Source organism: Giraffa tippelskirchi, chromosome Y, assembly GCF_054371585.1.
Source record: "Giraffa tippelskirchi isolate mGirTip1 chromosome Y, T2T-mGirTip1v1.2.pri, whole genome shotgun sequence".
NCBI lineage: Eukaryota > Metazoa > Chordata > Mammalia > Artiodactyla > Giraffidae > Giraffa > Giraffa tippelskirchi.
Genome location: NC_137290.1, coordinates 5,300,470 through 5,322,000, shown reverse-complemented (window position 1 = coordinate 5,322,000; position 21,531 = coordinate 5,300,470). Strand labels below are relative to the sequence as shown.

Here is a 21,531-nt window from a genome sequence, read left to right as displayed (position 1 = left end):
ACATACCAAGAAGTAAAATCTTCACCAAAACATTTCATGCAATGAGATCTCCATAACACTGGACGTTTTGCATTGTGTGACATGCTTAATGTATAAAAAACATGTCCTTTTATTACACACTTCTTTATCTTGTTGTTATAAAACATAAATGAACAACTTCCCCTCTAATTTATAAGGTCGAATTCCATAAATTAATGTTGAAAAGTGCTTTAAAAATATAGCAGCAATATTTTTTTAAATGAACATTCCAGTATCTGTGCCATGGAGGATTGTAAAACATGTCTCTACCAGTTCACATCACTGATATCCAGCTGCGATGCTGTTTTGGTTTATTTGTAAGAAACTTTCTGACAGTTCCAGGTTTCATTTCACAGCACTCTGCAACAAGTGATAATTGATAATGTGTGCTCATCTCATAGAAAGTGCTGAAAGAGATGAAGGTGGGAAATCACAGAAATGGAAATCAGAATGTGACATGGCAAAATATATGCATATATAGTATATGTATAGTATATATATATAGTCCATGTGGTATCAGGTGGCCCCTCGACTAAAAGGAGATTGTGTGTGTATGTGTGTGTGTGTGTGTATTTTGTGCATCTTCAGGATGTGTCTGTGTGTGTATCCTGTCTCATTTGCAGGATGTTTGTGTGTGTGTCTGTGTGTGTCTGTGTCCTATGACAGTTACAGTGTGTGTGTGTGTGTATCCTGTGCCATTTGCAGAGTCTGTGTGTTTCCTCACCATTGCAGGAGGGATACACACCATTGCCTGTGTATTCTCTACCATTTGCAGGATGTGTGTGTGTTTGTGTGTGTATGCTGTGCCATTTGCAAGATGTGTGTGAGTGTGTGTGTATCCTGTGACACTGGAGGGTGTGTGTGTATCCTGTATCACTTGCCAGGATATCTGTATATGTGTGTGTGAATCTTGTGCCGTTTGCAGGATGTTTGTGTGTGTCTGTGTGTGTTAGTGCCATTTGTAAGATGTGTGTCTGTGCCTATTTTGTGCTATTTGCTGTGTGTGTGTGTGTCTTCAGCCATTTGCAGGATATGTGTGTGTGTATGTGTGTATCCTGTGCCTTTTGTGGGGTGTGTGTTTGTGGGTATCCTGTGCCATTTGCAGGATGGGTGTGTATGTGTACCCTGTGTCATTTGCATGGTGTATGTGTGTGTCCTGTTCCATTTGCAGGGTGTGTGTGTGTGTGTGTGTACCATTTCCTGTATGTGTTCCTCCACAGGGAATTGAACCCTGGCCCCAATGCTGAAAGCACCAAATCCCAGCCAGTGCACTACCACAGAGCTGCCCATGTCCTATCTTTTGACAAATGTTTGAATTCTAAGACCACAAGCTTATTTCTCTTCATTCCCAGTTCTTGTAAGGGACTTGATTATCATACCTGCAAGCCATAAAAACGTGCTTTAAAAAGCATTCTGTCAAGTTGATTTTTCTTAGCAACTTCCGGTGGAAGTTTTCTCATAGAAGACGGAGGATCCGTATCGGAGAAATACAGTGACTGTCAGTTTGCCGGGTCTTTGCAGGTGTGTGCTGATGTGAGCCTCTGCTAGTCTGTTATAAAGGGCTCTCGTCTCTGTGAGCTGCTTCCAGTAAGGAGTGAGGGACACACACACACACACACACACACACACACACACACACACACACACACACACACACACACACACACACACACACACACACACACACACACACGCTGCCAGTGGCACATGATTCAGACACACACACAATTCTAGAACTGGCACAAAATACACACTCACACACATACCCTGCAAACTGCACAGGATACACACACACACACAGACACACACACCCATCCTGCAAAAGGCACAGAACACACACACACACACACACACACAAACACATCCTGCTAATGGCGCAGGATTCAAACACATATACAATCCTAGAACTGTGAGCTCTAGGACTGAGTTATTCATCCTCACTAATTGCAGAGCATCTGATAATGGGATTAGTGACACAGTTTCAAAAACACATAAAAAGATGCTTTTGCGTGACGCTTATTTGGATCCACGGCACGACTGGCTTTGCTAAAGACATAGAAGGTTCCATGATCTGAGTCCGGGCGGAGGTCAGGCGGGAGCTGGTGGGATCCCGGAGGACCCAGGGCCTCTGGCGGGAGGCTCAGGGTCTGGGCGGCTTGTGACGCAGTCTCATCTCCCCTCCGCCTGCAGTCTCAGAACTCGGTGACCCTGGAGCCGCTGCAGCTGGGCTGTGACTACACCGTGGAGCTGCAAGCCATCACCTACTGGGGCCAGACGCGCCTCAAGAGCGCCAAGGTGTCCCTGCGGTTCACGTCTGCGCACGCCACCCACAACAGTGAGTTCGCACGGTTCCCTTCCCTCCCTTCCTGTCTCCACCGGGCAGGTCTTCCTACCGGCACGCGTGTGACTGTGTCCTGTGAACCAGTACAGTGTGCACGCGTTACCTTGGCGTCTTCCTCACGGTCATTGTCTATTTCGCGTGCAATGTTTTGGCGGCATAACGGAAACTTTGGAAGAAAAGGTGTCTCATCCTAGCAGATGCTAATATTGACATGATTCAGGGTCCTTATTCTAATGGAAAGTTCAGAAGGAAAGGTGTCTCATCCTAGCAGATGCTAATATTGACAAGATTTGGGGTCCTTATTCTAACAGAGACTTCGGAAGAAAAGGTGTCTCATCCTAGCAGATGCTCATATTGACATGATTCGGGGTACTTATTCTGATGGAGACTTTGGAAGAAAAGGCATCTCATTCTAGCAGATGCTAATATTGACATGATTCGGGGTCCTTATTCTAACAGAAACTTCGGATGAAAAGGTGTCTCATTCTAGCAGATGCTGATATTGACATGATTCACGGTCCTTATTCTAATGGAAACTTCGGAAGGAAAAGTGTCTCATCCTAGCAGATGCCAGTATTCACATGAATCAGGCTCCTTATGCAAATGCATCCTTATTTTTTATAATTATTTTTTTAAATGTATCTGTGCTGGGTCTTCATAACTGTGTGAGGGCTTTTCTCTAGTAGCTGCGAGCAGGGACTATTGTCTAGTCACAGTGCATTGTGTTGGCTCCTCGTTGCAGACCGTGGGTTCTAGGGCAGACGGGCTCACAAGTTGTGGTACATGGGCTTAGCTGCTCCACAACACGTGGGATCTTCCCGGACCGGGGAGCGAACCCGTCTCCTGCTTTGGTAGGCGGATTCTTTACCACTGAGCCACCAGGAAAGCCTTGCCTTGGACTTTTCTGTACAACTTTTATCTGTTTCATAGATAGTTGTGGTGTCACAATGGCAACTTAAGAAGGTGTCTCATTCCAGCAAACGCTTGTGTTCACACGATCGGGTTCTCACGCACATGTGAACCTGTCTTCAAGGAGGATCCTTATAGCTTAACTCTCAGAAACTATAGATTCCCTCCTCAATTGCAACATGCATTTGAGTCATAATGGCAACTTAAGAAGGTGTCCCATTCCAGCAAACGCTTGTATTAACACAGTCGGGTCCTCACGCAGATGTATCCTGGTCTTGGAGGAGGATCCTTATAGCTAAACTCTCAGAAACTGTGGATTCCCTCCTCACATGCAACATGCATTTGAGGCTTTAGACCCCCTTTTTTTGTGGGTTTCACACAGTGGTCACAATTCCTGCAGCAGGCTACCCAGTACCGCACTGGGAGCCGTGACCACGTCACCCCACGCTCACGTCTTAGGCGCCAGTGTTATCGAGCTCTTCTGTGCCCATGAACTCAGCACAGCGAGAGGAGAGGCGTATGAGGCCCTTGTCTCTGAGCCAGATGTTGGGTGGTGCAGTGTTTCTGGCTTTTGCCGACAGCTGGGGAGTGGCATGCAGGGCCGTGGGGAGGCTCCTGGAGCTGGGCTGATGCCAGGCCCTCCCAGAAGAGGCTGCAGGCCTCTCCACGAGTGTTGCTACCCCAGGCTCACAGGGTCTGCCTTTCGTCATGGCTCCTGGCCTGGGTCCGACCAGGACGGCGTGACAAGCATCTAGAATTTAGGAAAGAGTAGGTTGAAGCTGAAACTCCAATACTTTGGCCACCTGATGCGAAGAGCTGACTTATTTGAAAAGACTGATGCTGGGAAAGATTGAGGGCGGGAGGAGAAGGGGACGACAGAGGATGAGAAGGTTGGATGGCATCACCGACTCAATCGACATGAGTTTGGGTGGACTCCGGGAGTTGGTGATGGACAGGGAGGCCTGGTGTGCTGTGGTTCATGGGGTTGGAAAGAGTTGGACATGACTGAGTGACTGAACTGAACTGAGGCTGGCTCCTCTGTTAGACACAGGGATTGTCCATAACCATCTTCCTTGAGCTTGCCTGTGACCTCAGTCATGTCCAACTCTGCGACCCCCATGGACTCCTCTGTCCATGGGATTCTCCAGGCAAGAATACTGGAGTGGGTTGCCAGTTCCTTCTCCAGGGGATCTTCCCAACTCAGGGATGGAACCTGTGTCTCCTGCATTGGCAGGTGGATGCTTTAACCACTGACTGAGCCACTTGGGAAGCCCTAATTACCTTGTACCACCTGGAAGATAATGGGGTCCAAAGGAGCAGATCCCCTTGAAACGGTGTTTTTCAAAAGAGGTCTCAAAACAGAGCTTCCTCCCTATTTCAGAAACGGGTCCTTTGGGAGATTAAATGGATTTGAAAAGTCCACTATTTGTGTGTGTAAGTCTGGGTACAGAACAACTTTTATGTAAAAATTCTCATGGAAACATCTCTGAACATTTAATAACTTCATCGATTTTTTAAAAGAAGTTTTTATTGAAGTGTAGTTGATTGACAACGTGGTGGCAATTTTCTGCTGTACAGCAAAGTGATTTCAGTTATGTATATATGTACATTTTAAAAAGTATATTCTTTTCCATGATGGTTTATCACAGGATATTGAACATAGTTCTCTGTGACACACAGTAGGGCCTTGTGGCTTATCCATTCTCTGTAACAAAGCTCACATCTGCTAACCCCAACCTCCCACTCCATCCCTCCCCATCACCTGCCCGCTTGGTAACCACCAGTCTGTCCTCAATGTCTGTGAGTCTGTTTCTGTTTCATAGGTAAGTTCATTAGGGTCATATTTTAGATTCCACAAGCAAGTGATATCATACAGTATTCGTCTTTCTCTGTCAGACTTAATTCACTTAGTATGATAATCGCGAGGTCCATCCATGTGACTGCAAATGGCATCGTTTCGTTCTTTTTCATGGCTGAGTAATATTCCATTGCCTACATGCACCGTATCTTCTTTATCCATTCCTCTGTTGATGGGCATTCAGGTTGTTTCACATGTGTTGACTGTTGTGAATAGTGCTGCAGTGAACACAGGGGTGTGTGTACCTTTTTGGATTATAATTTTGTCTGGATACATGCCCAGAAATGGGGCAGCTGGATCATACGATAGTTCTATGTTTGGTTTTCTTAGGAACTTTCATACTGTTTTCCATAGTGGCTGTACCCACCATTCATTAATTTCTTTAAATGCAGTCCTACATTCATCCACCCAGTATTCCTGGACTTCCCTGGTGGCTCAGCTGGTAAAGAATCCGCCTGCAAAGTGGGAGACCTGGGTTCCATCCCTGGGTTGGGAAGATTCCCCTGGAGGAGGGAAAGGCTACCCACTCCAGTATTCTGGCCTGGAGAATCCCATGGACCATATAGTCCGTGGGGTCGCAAACAGTCAGACACGACTGAGCAACTTGCACACTTTAATTCATTCATCAAATTGTGTCTACTATATTATGCTATCATAAACTGTACTAGAGTATAAACAAATATCATATATATAGCAAAAAGTATATATATATATATGAGTATATATACTATACAGACTATGTGTATGTGTACATTATACAGTCTCTATGTACTATGTATTTCTATGTATTCTATGTAATACTGTGTATTCATGTATTAACATGAACTCACACACACGTTACCGCCAGCCCTAGACACATTTGACGTCAGCCTTCCGAGATCCCAGTGTGGAGTCTGTAAACGTGTGGCCAGGGTGCCCGGGAGACTAGCCCATGGCACAGAGAGCTGCAGGGACATCGTGGAGGCAGACAGACTGACATGGTGGTAGGGACTGAGCCTGCCAGCCTCCTCCTGGGCCCTGCAGCGCGGGTGCCCCACAGAGCACTGGGCATCACACTGCACGTGTGCAGGGCTGGCACAGAGCACTGTGTGTGCAGAGAACCAGCGTGCAGGGGAGGCAGGGAATGAAGCAGGGGGAGGCACTCCCCCCACCAGAGACAGCAGTCAGTCCCGAGGCCACCCTGGGCGCCCCCCCACCTGACGCCCCCCACCCCGAAACCAGAGCTGTATGTCGGGCTGGGATGGCTGACAGGTTCTTGAAATGGAACGTCCTCCAAACCACGCTTTTCTCGTCTTCTTACCCGTTTCTCTCCACGGCCCTCCTGACCCGCCCCCCAGAGCACCTGTCCCTCACCCCTTCTTTTCAAGCCTGAGGTCAGGAGAGGTCGTTTTTCATGCCTCAGTTTACCTCTCTCCAGAAATCCAGTTCATTAGGCATCAAAGTCCTCTGGTGTCCTAATGTCACCTGGAACGTGGGGACCTATCCAGTTCTTACCCTTGTTCAGGCCATTGCCCCGTTCCTGAGACAATGAATCTCCTAATTAATACAGGTTTCCAACCTGTCTTCAACATCAGTCTCGTAGATGACTGTCAGAAGAGTGTCTAGAAAATGTTAACTAGTAACACAGATTTCTTCCCCTCTCAAGACGGTCACGTGTTCCTGGCTTCTCTTCACTTCTGCCCAGATCTCATGCTTTCCTGTTTCCCCAACTTATTACTCCCTGATTTCTCCTCAAACGAAAATCCTTTAAACATCTGATTCTCCTGAGACCGTACTTTTTCTTCGACCGGTGGTGGGGATTTCTGTCTTGTGCAAAGTAAGTTGGCCTTTTGGTATCTTTCCAGTTTTCCCAATAAACAGCGTTCCTTTCCCCTTAGAGGCTGGTATGGCTGAGATCCATGAAGGGGCTGTATGAGTCCCGTAATTTAATATGCGTTTCTGCCCACAGCCGAGAATCCCACGGACAGAGGAGCCTAGCGGGCTACAGTCCAGTTCAGTTCAGTCACTCGGTTGTGTCCGACTCTCTGCGACCCCATGAACCACACCATGCCAGGCCTCCCTGTCCATCACCAACTCCCTGAGTCCACCCACACCCATGTCCATTGAGTCAGTGATGCCATCCAGCCATCTCGTCCTCTGTCGTCCCCTTCTCCTCCTGCCCTCAATCTTTCCCAGCATCAGGGTCTTTTCCAATGAGTCAGCTCTTCACATCAAGTGGCCAAACAACTGGAGTTTCAGCTTTAACATCAGTCCTTCCAATGAACATTCAGGACTGATCTCCTTTAGGATGGGCTGGTTGGATCTCCTTGCAGTCCAAGGGACTCTCAAGAGTCTTCTCCAGCACCACAGTTCAAAAGCATCAATTCTTCAGTGTTCAGCTTACTTTATAGTCCACCTCTCACATCCATACATGACTACTGGAACAAACATAGCCTCGACTTGACGGACATTTGTTGGCAAAGCAACGTCTCTGCTTTTTAATATGCTGTCTAGGGCTGGTCCTAACTTTCAGCTACAGTCCATGGGGTCACAAAGAGTTGGACACAGCTGAGCACGCGCGTACCATTTTACCTAACCAAGAAAGAGATCTGATACTTAACCTACCAAAGGCCACTTTATTCTAGGATTAACTGATTCCTGTCAGAAGGATCAGAACAACAACAACAAAAAAAGTGATACTGAAAAGTACCTGTCACAATACATATTAGTTGGGTGTCAGGGTGGCCTCCAAAAGAGACTGTCTTTACACAGGATTAGGCAGGACACGGCTGAGTGTGTGTCAGGACATGCTTTGTAACCCAACATTGATGTATAATCCCATAAACACGAGCGTGACACTGTGACAGGAACACAATGTCTTTTCATCATGCGCCAACCAGAAGTAAAGAATCATTACAACTTTCCAGTGTAAGCAAGGGAAATTATATTTTATAGGAAGCAGTGCTGTAAATGTCAGCATATAAATTACTTTTTGAATGCTGTTTTTCCAGGCCTGCAGGCTACTAGGTGTTTTAATGATAAATGTTTCTATGAAAGCAAAGGCTGTGTGTTCACACAGTTTTATAAAAGGGTCCCTTGAAGGAAAGAAAGACATAACACTGTCTTTAATAGAAACGTAACTTGCTCTCTTGGGAGGCAGGAGGAACATTTCCAGGGGTGACCGATTCCAAGTGCTTGATGTAGTTGCTTCATGGAGCTGGAAGAGTATTACAGCTCTGCAAAATAAAAAAGGGGCAGAGAGAAAAAGCTCCCAGTCTCGGTAAAGTTCATCTTAACTTTGACATCCAGAGAAACGGTCTAGTCACTCAGTTCTCTTTAACTTTCAGGACTATTAAAGAGTATAAATCAGGCCTCATACATTTTCAGAATGTGGAAAAATGGCTTTTATTCCATTTTTGTCTTCTGCTGGAAGTGGGGGACACGGTCAGAGGGAGGGACGTCCCCCCAGGGTTGAGGTTGGACCGTGTATCCTCTGTGTGTGGGCATGTCCCGTGTGGGCATGTCCCTGTGTGTGGGCGTGTCCCCTGTGTGTGTGGGTGTGTGTGTCCTGTGGGGGGGCGTGTCCTCTGGGGGCGTGCCCCTGTGCGGGGGCGTGGCCTGTGGGGCCTGTCCCTGTGTGGGCATGTCCCCTGTGTGTGGGGGTGTGTCCACGCGTGTTCACGCTGGAATCATTCAGTAAAGCAGCAGACGTTCAATCCTGAGATATATACACTTTTTTATGTCCGTAGTGAAAACTAAGCATTTCCATGGGATATAACAGGCCAAAGGAGGACAATATTCACAGAGAGGTTAAACAACCCTCCAAACTGTTTTGGTTATCTGCCAGTGAATTTTTAACATGACAGGTTATTAAAGGCATTAGATGCATAAGTGAGCTTGTGAAAAATTTAAGATTTGTGAAAAATCTTAAATCTTCTAAAAAAAGCTTTTTATTGGAGTACAGTTGATTTTACAGTGTTGGCGTTAGTTTCTGCTATACGGCACGGGCAGCTATATGTATACATGTATATCCCCTCTTTTTAGATGCCTTCTCATGTAGACCATTACAGAGCATTGAGTAGAGTTCTCTGTGGTATCCAGTAGGTTCTCATTCAGTTCAGTTCAGTCGCTCAGTCGTGTCCGATTCTTTGTGACCCCACGGACTGCAGCACGCCAGGCCTCCCTGTCCATCACCAACTCCCGGAGTTTACTGATACTCATGCCCATCGAGTCAGTGATGCCATCCAACCATCTCATCCTCTGTCGTCCCCTTCTCCTCCCCCCTTCCACCTTTCCCAGTATCAGGGTCTTTTCCAGTGAGTCAGGTTCTCATCAGTTTAGTGTATGTATGTAAATTCCTGTCTCCCAGTTCATCCCACCCCACTCTTAACCCCCTTGGTATCCTTCTGTGTGTTCTCTATGTCTGTATCTCTATTTCTGCTTTGCAAATAGGTTCATCTACACTATTTTTCTAAACGCTATGTACGTGCATTAATATACGATGTTTATCTTTCTGACTTCCTTCACACTGTATGACAATCTCCAGGTCCCTCCATGCCTGGGCAGAAGGCAGAGGTTAAACCCTGTTTTATGGCTGAGTAATATTCCGTTGCACCTTCAGTTCTTTTTAAAAATGCCTTAGGTGTAAGCAGCGGGATTCTGTAAGCCCACGGTGGCGTCAGGAAAGGGGCGCGTTTGGGTGCCTGTCTTGTGGGTTCCCTGTGACCCTGCCCCCACTCCAGGCCCCAGGCTTGCTGCGCTGGGGTCTGCAGACTGGGATGTCGGGCTTCTCACAGCCTGTGACATTGTGACTTAAAGATGACATTGGTGTTGGCACGTTCCAGGCACACGGCTCCAGAAATTGGAATTCCTTGGAATTTCTTGGAATTCCCTAAGTGATGAGAGCCGTGAAGGTGTGTTTTCTTACATGAGTGAGGTGATTTTTTGGACAGCATCTAAGGACAGGGTGGGGATGAAAGAAACACACTAGTGACTGGAGGGCTGGAACTTTCTGTCTCCACTTCCTACCACCACCTCTGCGGAAGGGAGAGGGGCTGGAGGTGGACTTCAGTCATCGGTGGCTAATAATTTAATACGTCACGTCTGTGTCATGAAGCCTCTGTAAACCCCAGACGCCAGGATTCAGAGGGCTCTGGGCTTGGTGAACGTGTGCTGGGAAAGGGGTTCCCTGGAGCAGGAAGCCCCACCCCCGTCTCCCCACCCTATCCCACGCCTCTCTGCCATCTGGCCGTTCCTGACTTATATCCTTTTTTCTTCTCTTTTTTCATATATCTAAATCAGATTTCACGCTTAGGCATTACTACCTTTGAAGATCAGTCAGTTCAGTCACTCAGTCATGTCGGACTCTTTGTGACCCTGTGGACGGCAGCATGCCAGGCTTCCTTGTCCATCACCAACTCCTGGAGTTTACTCAAACTCATGTCCGTTGAGTCGGTGATGCCATCCAACCATCTCATCCTCTGTTGTCCCCTTCTCCTCCCGCCTTCCATCTTTCTTAGCATCAGGGTCTTTTCCAATGAGTCAGCTCTTTGCATCAGGTGGCCAAAGGATTGGAGTTTCAGCTTCAGCATCAGTCCTTCCAATGAATATTCAGGATTGATTTCCTTTAGGATGGACTGGTTGGATCTCCCTGCAGTCCAAGGGACTCTCCAGAGTCTTCTCCAAGACCACAGTTCAAAAGCATCAATTCTTCTGCGCTCAGCTTTCTTTATAATCCAACTCCCACATCCATACATGATTACTGGAAAAACTATAGCCTTGACTAGATGGACCTTTGTTGGCAAAGTAATGTCTCTGCTTTTTAATATGATGTCTAGGTTGGTCATAGCTTTTCTTCCAAGGGGCAAGCGTCTTTTAATTTCATGGCTGCAGTCACCATCTGCAGTGATTTCGGAGCCCCCCAAAATGAAGTCTGCCACTGTTTCCATTGTTTCCCAATCTATTTGCCATGAAGTGATGGGACCAGATGCCATGATCTCAGTTGTCTAAATGCTGACTTTTAAGCGAACTTTTTCACATTGCTTACTGGTTTATCATCAATACAGGTTGAGATGTTATATCAGAGGAGTACTTGGAATTTTGAAAGTAGAAAAGGACATTATTTCTACAAGTGCAACTTCTAAAAGTCAGTAAGCTGCAAAAGGAAAGATCGGAGGCCAGGAAGTTTTGGTATCTTTCCTACTAAGCCATGTTAAACTCTCCTCTGTCTCTCTCAAGATGGAGGAATCTAACATGTTGGTCCTTCGGCAAAAACCCACCGAGTATATTGTTTTCATGAAATCGTATTTCAATATTATTTCATTGACTTCCTTCACAAGTGCAAAAAAAACAAATCATGTATTGTGAGAAATAGTATTTCCTCTTATTACTGAAATCAGAGCATCTCTCAAGGTCAGTGCATGTGTGTTTCCTACCAAGTTAAATCTGGGGATTCTGTGTAATTTACGCTGTGTACTTTCAGGCCTGCATTACAGCCCGTGATGAATGGGGAGGTGACATCAACCTGGGCAGGAAGGAATTTGTAGATGGATTACGTTTTACTTTAAAAAACAGGCACGAAATATGGAAGGATCGCAGAGGGAAATCAGATGCACTGGGATTACCCTCGGGTTCCATGTGGCTTTTTAACCAGTAAGTCAGAATGTTGTGCACTGTTGTAGAAGAACACCTCGGGAAAAGTAGGAAGAGTGCGATGCACACGCAACCTCCCCTTCAAAGACGCCGGCCCGCTCGCCTCCTGGAAGTCGGGGCTCCGTTCTTCCAAGACACCCAGCTGCAAGTCAAGGTCTACTGGAAGAAGACCGAAGGTGAGCAGATGCTTGCTTACTGGTTGTTGTTCTTGAGCTTTATTTTACTATTGGAGTACAGTTGATGTACAGTGTTGTGTGGGTTTCAGCTGTATTCCAAAGAGATTCAGTTATATATATATATATATATATATACAGGTAGATTCTTTTTCCAGGTGCGTTATTACGTGGAGCAGAGCTCCCTGTGCTGTACACTAGGTCCCTGTTGATTATTTTAAATATAGTAGCGTGCACCTGTCCAGCCCAGTCTCCTAGTTTATTCCCCCCCACCCCCATCAGTCCCCTTTGGAAACTGTCAATTTGCTTTCTAAGTCTGTAAATCTGTTTCTGTTTTGTAAATGAGTTCATTGGTATCATTTTTTTTAGATTCCACAGAGAAGTGATATCCTGTTTCTGTCCCTGACTCCCCTTACTGTGACCATCTCTACCTCCCTACCCATGTTACTGCAAATGGCATTTATTTCATTCTTTATAAAGCTGAGCAGTATTCTGTGTGTACTTGTACCATGTGTATTCCTCTGGCGATGGACATTTAGGTTGCTACCGTGTCTTGACTATTGTAAATAGTGCTTCAGTGGGGTGCATGTACGTTTTCAAAGTGATGGTTTTCTCCAGGTATATGCCCAGGAGTGGGATTGCTGGGTCATAGGGTAGCTCTGTTTTCAGTTTTCTTAGGAACCTCCAGACTGTTCTCTGTAGTGGCTGAAGCAGTTTGCATTCCCACCAACAGTGCGAGAGAGTTCCCTTTTCTCCACACCCTCTCCAGCATTGATTGTTTGTACACTTTCTGATGACAGTCGTTGTGACTGCTGTGGGGTGATAACTCATCACAGTTTTGATTTGTATTTCTGCAATAGTTAGCAACGTTGACCATCTTTTCACATTCCTCTTAGCCATCTACATGTCTTTGGAGAAATGTCTTTTTAGGTTTTCTGATTTTTGATTGGGTTGTTTGTTGGTATTGAGGCGTATGAGCTGTCTTGTGTATTTTGTAGATGAAGTCTTCATCAGTCATAGGCAAATATTTTCTCGCAATTCTGGGTTGTCTTTTTGTTTAATTCTTTCGTTTGCTGGGCAGAAGCTCTCAAGTTTAATTAGGTCCCATTTGTTTATTTTCTGATTTTATTTTCATTACTCTTAAGAGGTGGATCCAAAAACGTCTTGCTGTGATTTATTTCAGGGAGTGTTCTGCCTGTGCTTTGGTCTAAGAGTTTTACGTTTGTTGTTTGCATCGGAGAGTTCTGAGCTGTCCGGGTGCTTGTGCAAACATAACCATCAAGCCACACTACTGCTACTACGGAAAACAGCTGAACAAAACGCATGCACGCTTTCTTTTTTTATCGAATGCCTTGCGGTTCTGAAGTCTGAATGGGTTGTCCGTGGTGCCCAGGAATGTGCATCACATTCTGAAATCTGCTCCTGACATTGCATCATTTTAGGGATATTGACCTGTCTTCACCTCTTTCCTAGAAGGCTGGGCTTGTGTCTCAAACACTCAAAACCGTCGTTATTTTGCACTGTAAAGCTCTGTTCTAAAGTAATTATTTATTAAAAAGGTGCATAACGCAAATAATTTGGAAGACAGGAAAAAGGCCAGTTCTGTTCACAGTATTTCACGGAAGTAGCGTTTTAGTGGACTTGCCTTCACAACTTTCCTGTATCCCTCGTGTCTCACCCAGTTATTATATGTGTATGTGTCAGTCTCTCAGTGGGGTCTGACTCTTTGCGACTCCATGGACTGTCCATGGGATTCTCCAGGCAAGAATACTGGAGTGGGTTGCCATTCCCTTCTCCAGGGGATCTTCCCAACCCAGGGATCAAACTGAGGTCTCTTGGATTGCAGGCTGAGCCACCAGGGAAGCCACTTTTATGTGTATGTAAAATGAACACATTTTTCAAATAATAAATTTGCATTTTGTGTATTGTTAGTATTTTTCATCACATTTTGAAATGGCTACCTTGATGGATATTATGTGTCGTTGTAATTGCACTGCAGTCAAACATTTAGTTGCCTTCAGAATTTCTGTCTTACTGTTAATACTGCAGTGAACATTCATCTTTAGAATAGATTGTTTTTATCTTTGAGATAAATCCCTTTGTTTTGTCTCCTCTTACAGTATTTGTTTTGTGTTACTGAAATACTGCTTTTAGAGATAGTTGACATACATGTTATCACTTCTATGCATTTTAAGACACAAATCTATTTTAGGCAGAATTATTTTTCAAAATTCTTACTTTTCTGAGGCGCTATTTTACTCAGTGTGTCAGCTCCTGTGCCATTCGGGATATTGGTGCTGGAGCTCTTGTTCTGGAATTTGCTTCCAAGCTGCTCAAATTCATTCCATAGCTAAAATAACATTACCGATAACGTTTAGTGTTTTATTACTATCGTATGTTAATTTAAATTTATTCAATATTACTAAAGTAAAATTATGTATACATATTAACAACATTTAAATTAATATTAATTGATTAATTTTAATATTAAACTAACATTCAATTGTAGAATTTAGTTAATCCCTTGTACAGTCAGTTCTCCACATCAGTGGGTTCTGCATCTGCAGATTCACCCACCTGTGGGTCACGTACTCTTGTCTACGGTCAGCAGCTGGTTGAACCCAAGGATGCAGAACCCGCAGGTATGAGGCGCTCACTGTGGGACTCCAGCATCCATCCTGGGAACGTGGTATCCAAGGCGGGGGGTCCAACCCCCAACCTCCAGTCGGTACTGGAGGATGACTGTCCTTACCGATTTAAAATTAGCATTGTATGTCAATATGGCATTAGTATCAATGAACTAACACATTTTATTATCGAACATGTAAGCATCTCCTATAACGAAAAGGTAAACATACAGGAGATGCAAACCTCTCAGGCCCACGAGAGGAAACCACCAATATCCTGACTTGTGAACGGGCACGTGTGTTGGACCTGTACTTGAATTTATGCAGACAGGATCTTAGCAGTCCGTACCTGGCTTGTCGCAGTGAACAGTACATGGGGGACACTCACCCAGTCTCCTGCAGGAAGCGGTGATTCATCCATATACTGCTGTACCGTTTGTCCCCGGCACACCTCCAGCTGTGAAGTTTCTTGTCAACAGTAGCTGGAGATTTGGTTTGGCCCAGTGATGGGCTGGTAAGAAGGACTTCCCTGGCGATGCAGTGGCTAAGACTTCACCTTCCAACGCAGGTGTTGCGGGTTCAGTCCCTGGTCGGGGAGGTAGGATCACACATGCCTTGGAGCCAAAAACAAAACGAAACATTAAACAGAAGTGATGTTGTAGCAAATGCAATACTTTTCAAAGGATCCGCATCAAAGAATCTTAAAGGTGGAAAAGAACAGCACCGTTGTGAGCATCCTGTGAACACACCTTCTGAGTCACATATGTCTGTACATATCCCCCCCCTCCCCCAGAGGTGAGACTCTTAGGTCAGAGTATGTTGACCGCGAGAAGAGAGAGTTTTGCACAGAGCTTGGGCCATGCACCCGCCCACCAGGAGGCTTAGATGTTCTCCACACAGTCTCCCCAAGTGGAGATCCCATCTTTTTCTCATCTCAGCTCTTCTGGTACGTGTGTCGTGATGGCTAGCTTCTCTTTGCATTTGCATGTTTCTGGTCGTCCAGGGCTTGGAACACCTGGTCGTGAGTTTATTGGCGATGGAGCTCCTCTTTTCCGAAGCATGCACCAGCTGTTTAGCCAGTCTGTCCTGCAAGAGTCCTTTATGTATGGAGTATATGAGTCATCTGCTGGTTTCATCTCAGTTTCTTTCTACTTTTATTTCTTTCCCTTTCCTGATAGTTCTTACTTTGGCACTTCACTGGGCTTCCCTGGTGGCTCAGCTGGCAAAGAATCCGCCTGCAATGCAGGAGACCCTGGTTCGATTCCTGGGTCAGGAAGATCTGCTGCAGAAGGGATAGGCTACTCACTCCAGTATTCTTGGGCTTCCCTGGTGCCTCAGCTGGTAAAGAATCCACCTGCAATGCCGGAGACCTGGGTTTGATCCCTGGGTTGGGAAGATCCGCTGGAGAAGGGAAATGGCTATGCTGGTTTTATCTAGGTCTTTCCTGGTTTTATCTAAGTCTTTTTCTAGTTTTATTTTTTTCAAGTTTATTAATAGTTCTTCCTTTAAGAGATGATCAGTTCATCATTTTGTCTCCTCCAGGGTCACTGCACTCCATGTCCTGAGTGAGAGCTTCCCTCACACAGGGTCACTCAGGTGCCCTCCTTACGTCCGAGGAGTGGTGTTGTTCCATCTTTGCCTCTCAGCTGGCTTTCGTCCGGATTTCATTTCTGTTGTAAGGATCCAGCGTTGGGCATCCGTGTTCCTTTATTTTTCTTTCCCTCTTTTCTTCCCCCAAAATAAAGAATTTTTTTATGGAAGCATAGTTGATTTCCAGCATTTTCTATAAAAATCATCAAGTTCTTACTAAATCATAAGAAAGTTACATCTTCCTTTTCAGACTTTGCACATTTTGCTTCTTTGCCCTGTCTTAATGCTAGCTGAGACTTTGAGCACAATGCTGACAGAAAGTGATGGTTATAGACATCATATTTGCTTGAAATTCCTTTCTGCCTCTTTCATTTCTGTTGATTCAAAATCACGAGCAGTCAGAAGCACTTTTTTCTTTGCTCTCTTCTGGGTTACTTGATCAGTTTACTAGTAATTAATTAGAAAACAGGTCTAACTGTTCCACTAATAATATGGGAACAGGTAGTAGTATTATTTATAAGTAAGAGAAATCACTGCAATTAAGTATCTCTAAGCAAACCATTGTATGTAAAACACTGTTTACTTGTAGTACTCGGACCAGAACAACGTGATGGAGTTTTAAGAATAGTTTCTTACGTAAGGGTGGAACTTAAGATCCCCTAGAGCAGCGGTCCCCAACCTCAGATCTAATGTTTGATCCTCAGAGGTGGAGCTGATGGAATACATAATAAGAGAAAGCACACACAATAAATAGAACGCCACTTGTGAAAATGAAAGTGAAGTCGCTCAGTCATGCCTGACTCTTTGCGACCCCGCAGAGTGTAGCCTACCAGGCTCCTCCATCCATGGGATTTTCCAGGCAAGAGTACTGGAGTGGGGTGCCATTTCCTTCTCCAGGAATGCACTTGAATCGTCTCAAAAACCATCCACCCCCACCCCCCACCCCATCAGTGGAAAAATCGTCTTCCACGAAACCGGTCCCTGGAACTATCACGAAGGTCAGGGACCGCTGCTCTAGAGAGAAGCAGAATCGAGACCTGTCTCGACGGCCAGCACAAAGCGGGGTGAGGCGGTTGGGCACCCCAACAGTGAGTTCCCAGAGGAACTGGAGAACCCTGGGGAGCTCTGAGACAGAGGAGGAGAGGAGCTGGGGTGGTTTCCAGAGGAGGGAAGGGGTGAGTGAGGTCAGAACCCCCTGAGACGGCGCGTGAGGTGCTGGAGTCGCGGTCCAGCACGTGGTCACTACTCACACCGAGTGATGGCTCTGGAATCAGCTGAGTCAGTATCTTTGCAGCAAAAGGTGAGGACTGGTTCAAAGGATGGCTTCCACGTGGTACCAATGGTAAAGAACCTGCCTGCCAATGCAGGAGACATAAGAGACGTGGGTTCCATCCCTGGGTGGGGAAGATCCCCTGGAGGAGGGCATGGCAATCTACTCCACTACTCTTGCCTGGAGAATCCCCTGGACAGAGGAGCCTGACAGGCTACAGTCTATAGGGTCACAAAGAGTCAGACACGACTGAAGCGACTTGGCACGCATGCGTGGCTTAAAAGTAACATGTGAACACGCTGTGGAATGTGTGTCTTTAAAGCTCTACCTTATGCTACTGACTTGAAAAGCAAAGATAGGCTGTGGATCGTCCGTGCCCATGGAACTGTGTCTGCTGAGCCAGGCTTGGGAAGTGGTTGGAAAGCCTTGGGTTTGCATGGAGATCTTCCTGGAGGCGGGGGTGCGTGTCCCGAGACCCAGGGTGTGCGCTCAGAGCCGGCAGCTTGCACAGCTAAGGGGCGGGAGGGACCATCGGACATGTGGCTCGGGACGTGCTCCTGTGAACCGCGCTGTAGCAACATGTGGGTCCTTGGGGGAGCCGTGGGTAACAACTGCACATCGTACAGCTGTAGTGCAGAGAAGTGGGGTCCAGGCCTGTCTGCTCTGCACCGGGGACTGTGAGGTTCCCCCTCCTCCGTGCCTGGCTCTGGGCTTGGCAGGAACTAGCCTATTCTCTGTGGTGAGAATCGCACTCTTCGATACAGGGGCCACCCACCTGTCCAGTGGGATTTTTCATTAAGATAAAGAGTCTGATCCCTTCAGCGGCAGCAGCAAATGCTTTGATTTGCTTTCTGGGCTTGAGGGATGCAGGGGTTCACCACGTACAGGAGTGAGTTTGCAGTGGGGCACACAGGGGTGTCTGGTGGCGCCCTGCCCACCATCACCTGCCCTGCCCAGGCCTCTGCCCACCCCTTCCGTGAGCCGTGCCCACACTGTAGTTATCGCCATAACCATCTTGTCAGTACACCGTGCTCCTGTCATGATCGTTCTGTGTTCACCTGTATCCCACCTCCGTCCAACCTCACTTGGATGTCACCCAGGCCCTCTGTTACTTACCCAGATGCCTCTGTATTTCGGGTCCACGAGACCAGCTGCCTCTGGGAGGTCATTTCAGCACGATGCATACAGCAGCACCACCTGTTGAAAGAAAGGGTATGAATTTGCTCATCGGTTGACTTCATACTTTGCGTATAATGTACAGTTCTTCTCAAATCAACACACAGCTCTTGATGTCTGCTGTGTAAGAAGTTACAACCTCCATTCAGGGCTTCCCCTCTTTTAGCTAAACAGCATTGATGCCTGCTTGGTATCTCTTTACTTTCTGGTGGAAAAGTCCTTCTTTTCTCATTTCTCAAAGTGCTCAAGAGCAAGTCCCCAGCGGACCCAGCATTCCATCAAAGAGGTCTGCACTCTGAAAACCTCCCATCAAACGCTTGGCTTGAGTGCAGCCAGGACCCAAGGCCGATCACCCCGGGGGTGGGGAGGTGGGGGGCGATGCCTTTCACGCCCGCCCGGGGACTCTGGGTGATTGATAAACCCGGGCCAGCCTCTGTTCCCACACTCAGGCCTGGCTCCGCAGCACTTTTGTCTTTTTTTTCCCACTTGGTCGATCGCCCAAAGAGAAGACGCGGACAGGAAACGCGCCGCTTGGGCCGGAGGTGGAGATGTGACATAAGGGGCCCTGTTCTCGGGGGGGCTGGGGGTGCAGGTCTGATTTCTGCAGGGGTCACACAGCCAGCGAGGCTGGGGCGCACTCACTGCAGACTGTTCTCACCCTTGTCTCCTGAGGAGGAAACCCTGTACTCACGGCCCACATGCAGAACACATTCAGAGACTCGTGCGGAGTCTCTCTCATCACGTAGGAAACGAGAGGATGGACACTGAGCGTCGCCCGTTCTCATCGGGTTTCTTGACCATGGGCGCCACGGCTGGGTTAGGCTCCAGACCTCTGCAGACGCAGCACACTCTCACTTTTCTCATGACTTTTTTTTCTATCTGGTTCTCGTATCTCAATTTACGTTTCCTTTGATGCTCTATTACGTTCCCCCCTGACTTCATTCTTTTCCCCGACTCCATTCTTGAAGATTTCTTGGATACGGACCGTTTTTAAAGCCTTCACTGGACGTGTGAAGCGGTATTGCTTACGTTTTGTTTTGGTTCTTTGGCCACGAGGCATGTGGGATCTTACCCAACCAGGGATGGAAGCGACACCCCCTGCATTGGAGGCTAGAGTCCCAACCACTGGACCGTCCGGGAAGTCCTGAGCTGATTTTTTACTGAGGAAACAGTAGGCAGAAATTGGGGAGACCTCCTTCCTCTGCCTGGTGGGTCCTTGTCTGCATCGCCTGTCTGAATCCTGCCTGTTGTCTCCGGCTTCGGGAACATCGGGCTACGAGCCCGCGTGCTTGTAGACTGTTTTTTTTTTTTGTTTTTTTTTTTGCTGAACTGCATTCACCTTACAGATCCCAGCGTCAGACAGTATCACGTGGAGTGGTTTCCGGAAGTCTGTGCCCACAACGAATCCGCCAGGCTGGAGGCGTCCTCGGCTGTGACCCAGGTGCGGAGGAGGAGGAGGCTTGAAAGGCGGGGTGCTTGGTGGCTCTTAGACACACCCGACCTGCATACAGCTGGACGGGGAGGGTTGCAGGCTGACCGTGCCGTGGGTGACTCGTTCACCAACCCGTTACCTTCGGGACAGGTGGGAAGGAGACACAGGGTCACGTGGTCACTCACCCCTCATCCCTGCTTGTTGTCAGCATTGGTGGAGGGGGGACGCTGAGATTCCACATACAGCTCACCAGGAGCTCCCAGGGCCAATGCCGTCAGCCTGGGAGTGGTTTCATCTTAATCACACTGCAGCTCCGAATTCTCTTCTCCATTCTGATGTGGGCCCCCCATGACCTGAAGGCCTCATTCTCCCAGGGCAAATGGGAAAATCTCCCAGGGTTTCTCTGCCACCCTGTCCCTCAGCCTCACCTTTAGCTACATCCCAACCTTGCACCAGCTCATGCAGAGGGTGGAAGACCCGCCCATCCTGGGCCCCGGCACGTGATGTTCTGACCTTAAGGGTCCCAGACTCGCTCCCAGCTGCAGCTCTCATATAGGGGCAGGAGGCCGTGACAACTGCTCACCTAGAATTATTGCACACACCCTAACACCAAGGGTAAGAGACATCACACTAGCTTGTTAAAACCATCACTGTCAGCTTCCCCCTCCTATAAAGCTACATTCCCAGCCCCTCAGCCCTCCACTGTTGGGTCTGGTCTCGTAATTCTGTTTAATTATCACATTCCGGCTGGAAGCAACCGAGAGAGCCCTCCAGAAAGGGGAGGAAAGACAGGGCTCAAGAATGTCTTCTTTGCCTTCAGGGAAGACTCAGGTCTAAACTGAGCCTGCGTCTGGGAGGAAGCTTGAGTTAGCTTTTTTGTTCTTTTAATAACAAATCGGATTGATATTCACAGCTTTTCACCCTCCCTGTAGCCAGCTCCCCATGGCGGGTCATGACGGTCAGAACAGGGCTGCCATGGACTGAACGCTTCCACCCAGCAGTTCTAGAGCCTGCGTGACCCCCCCTCCCCGCCCAGAAGTGGGTCATGGTTGCAATTAATCTCAGCGGGGACCCTGTGTGCTTTGTGTAAAGGCCATATCACACACACACACACACACACACACACACACACACACGCCACATTACGAGAAGACAACCTCCTGGGATATCACTGCATCTCCTGCTAAGTCAGTTCCCTTGTGAGATTTTTACAGCTGGCATGTTCTCTCTGTCTCTGTCTTGCTCTAGGAAAACTACATGATTCTTCCAGACCTGTCGTTCTCCTGCAAATACAAGGTGATCGTGCAAGCCGCGTGGCCCCTGGGCCGCTGGAAGGCGGAGAGCGCATCCTTCACGACCCCGCCGTGCTCCGCGCTCAAGGGGAAGACCCACAAGCACTTCAGCTGCCCTGGCGCGGAGGAGGGTACGTGTCGCCTAGACTCCCCAGGGGCGCGGCAGTGGGCACAGCTCCAAAGCGCGATTCACAAAGCCCCGAAACCCACAAGGA

General features: G+C 47.4%; 1 protein-coding gene and 1 long non-coding RNA gene across 4 annotated transcripts in view; one reads left to right on the top strand and one right to left on the bottom strand.

The window, feature by feature from the left end:
- Window positions 1-21,531, top strand: part of LOC145537827 (anosmin-1) — a 201,015-nt gene that overhangs the window by 170,202 nt on the left and 9,282 nt on the right. The window contains exons 8-11 of one of the 2 annotated variants that reach the window (XM_081568726.1): window positions 2,209-2,353; window positions 11,786-11,932; window positions 19,939-20,033; window positions 21,273-21,447. In XM_081568726.1, coding sequence (XP_081424852.1) covers window positions 2,209-2,353; window positions 11,786-11,932; window positions 19,939-20,033; window positions 21,273-21,447 — 562 coding nt within the window. Of the gene's footprint in view, window positions 1-2,208; window positions 2,354-11,785; window positions 11,933-16,098; window positions 16,320-19,938; window positions 20,034-21,272; window positions 21,448-21,531 lie in introns of those variants that run through there. The other variant, XM_081568727.1, reaches the window with a different exon arrangement.
- Window positions 7,722-21,531, bottom strand: part of LOC145537829 (uncharacterized) — a 443,496-nt gene continuing 429,686 nt past the window's right edge. For both annotated transcript variants that reach the window (XR_014076444.1, XR_014076445.1), the window contains 4 exons: window positions 18,533-18,613; window positions 14,945-15,170; window positions 14,168-14,279; window positions 7,722-8,341 (listed from right to left, as the gene is read on the bottom strand). This is a non-coding gene — a long non-coding RNA (uncharacterized LOC145537829). The remainder of the gene's footprint in view (window positions 8,342-14,167; window positions 14,280-14,944; window positions 15,171-18,532; window positions 18,614-21,531) is intronic.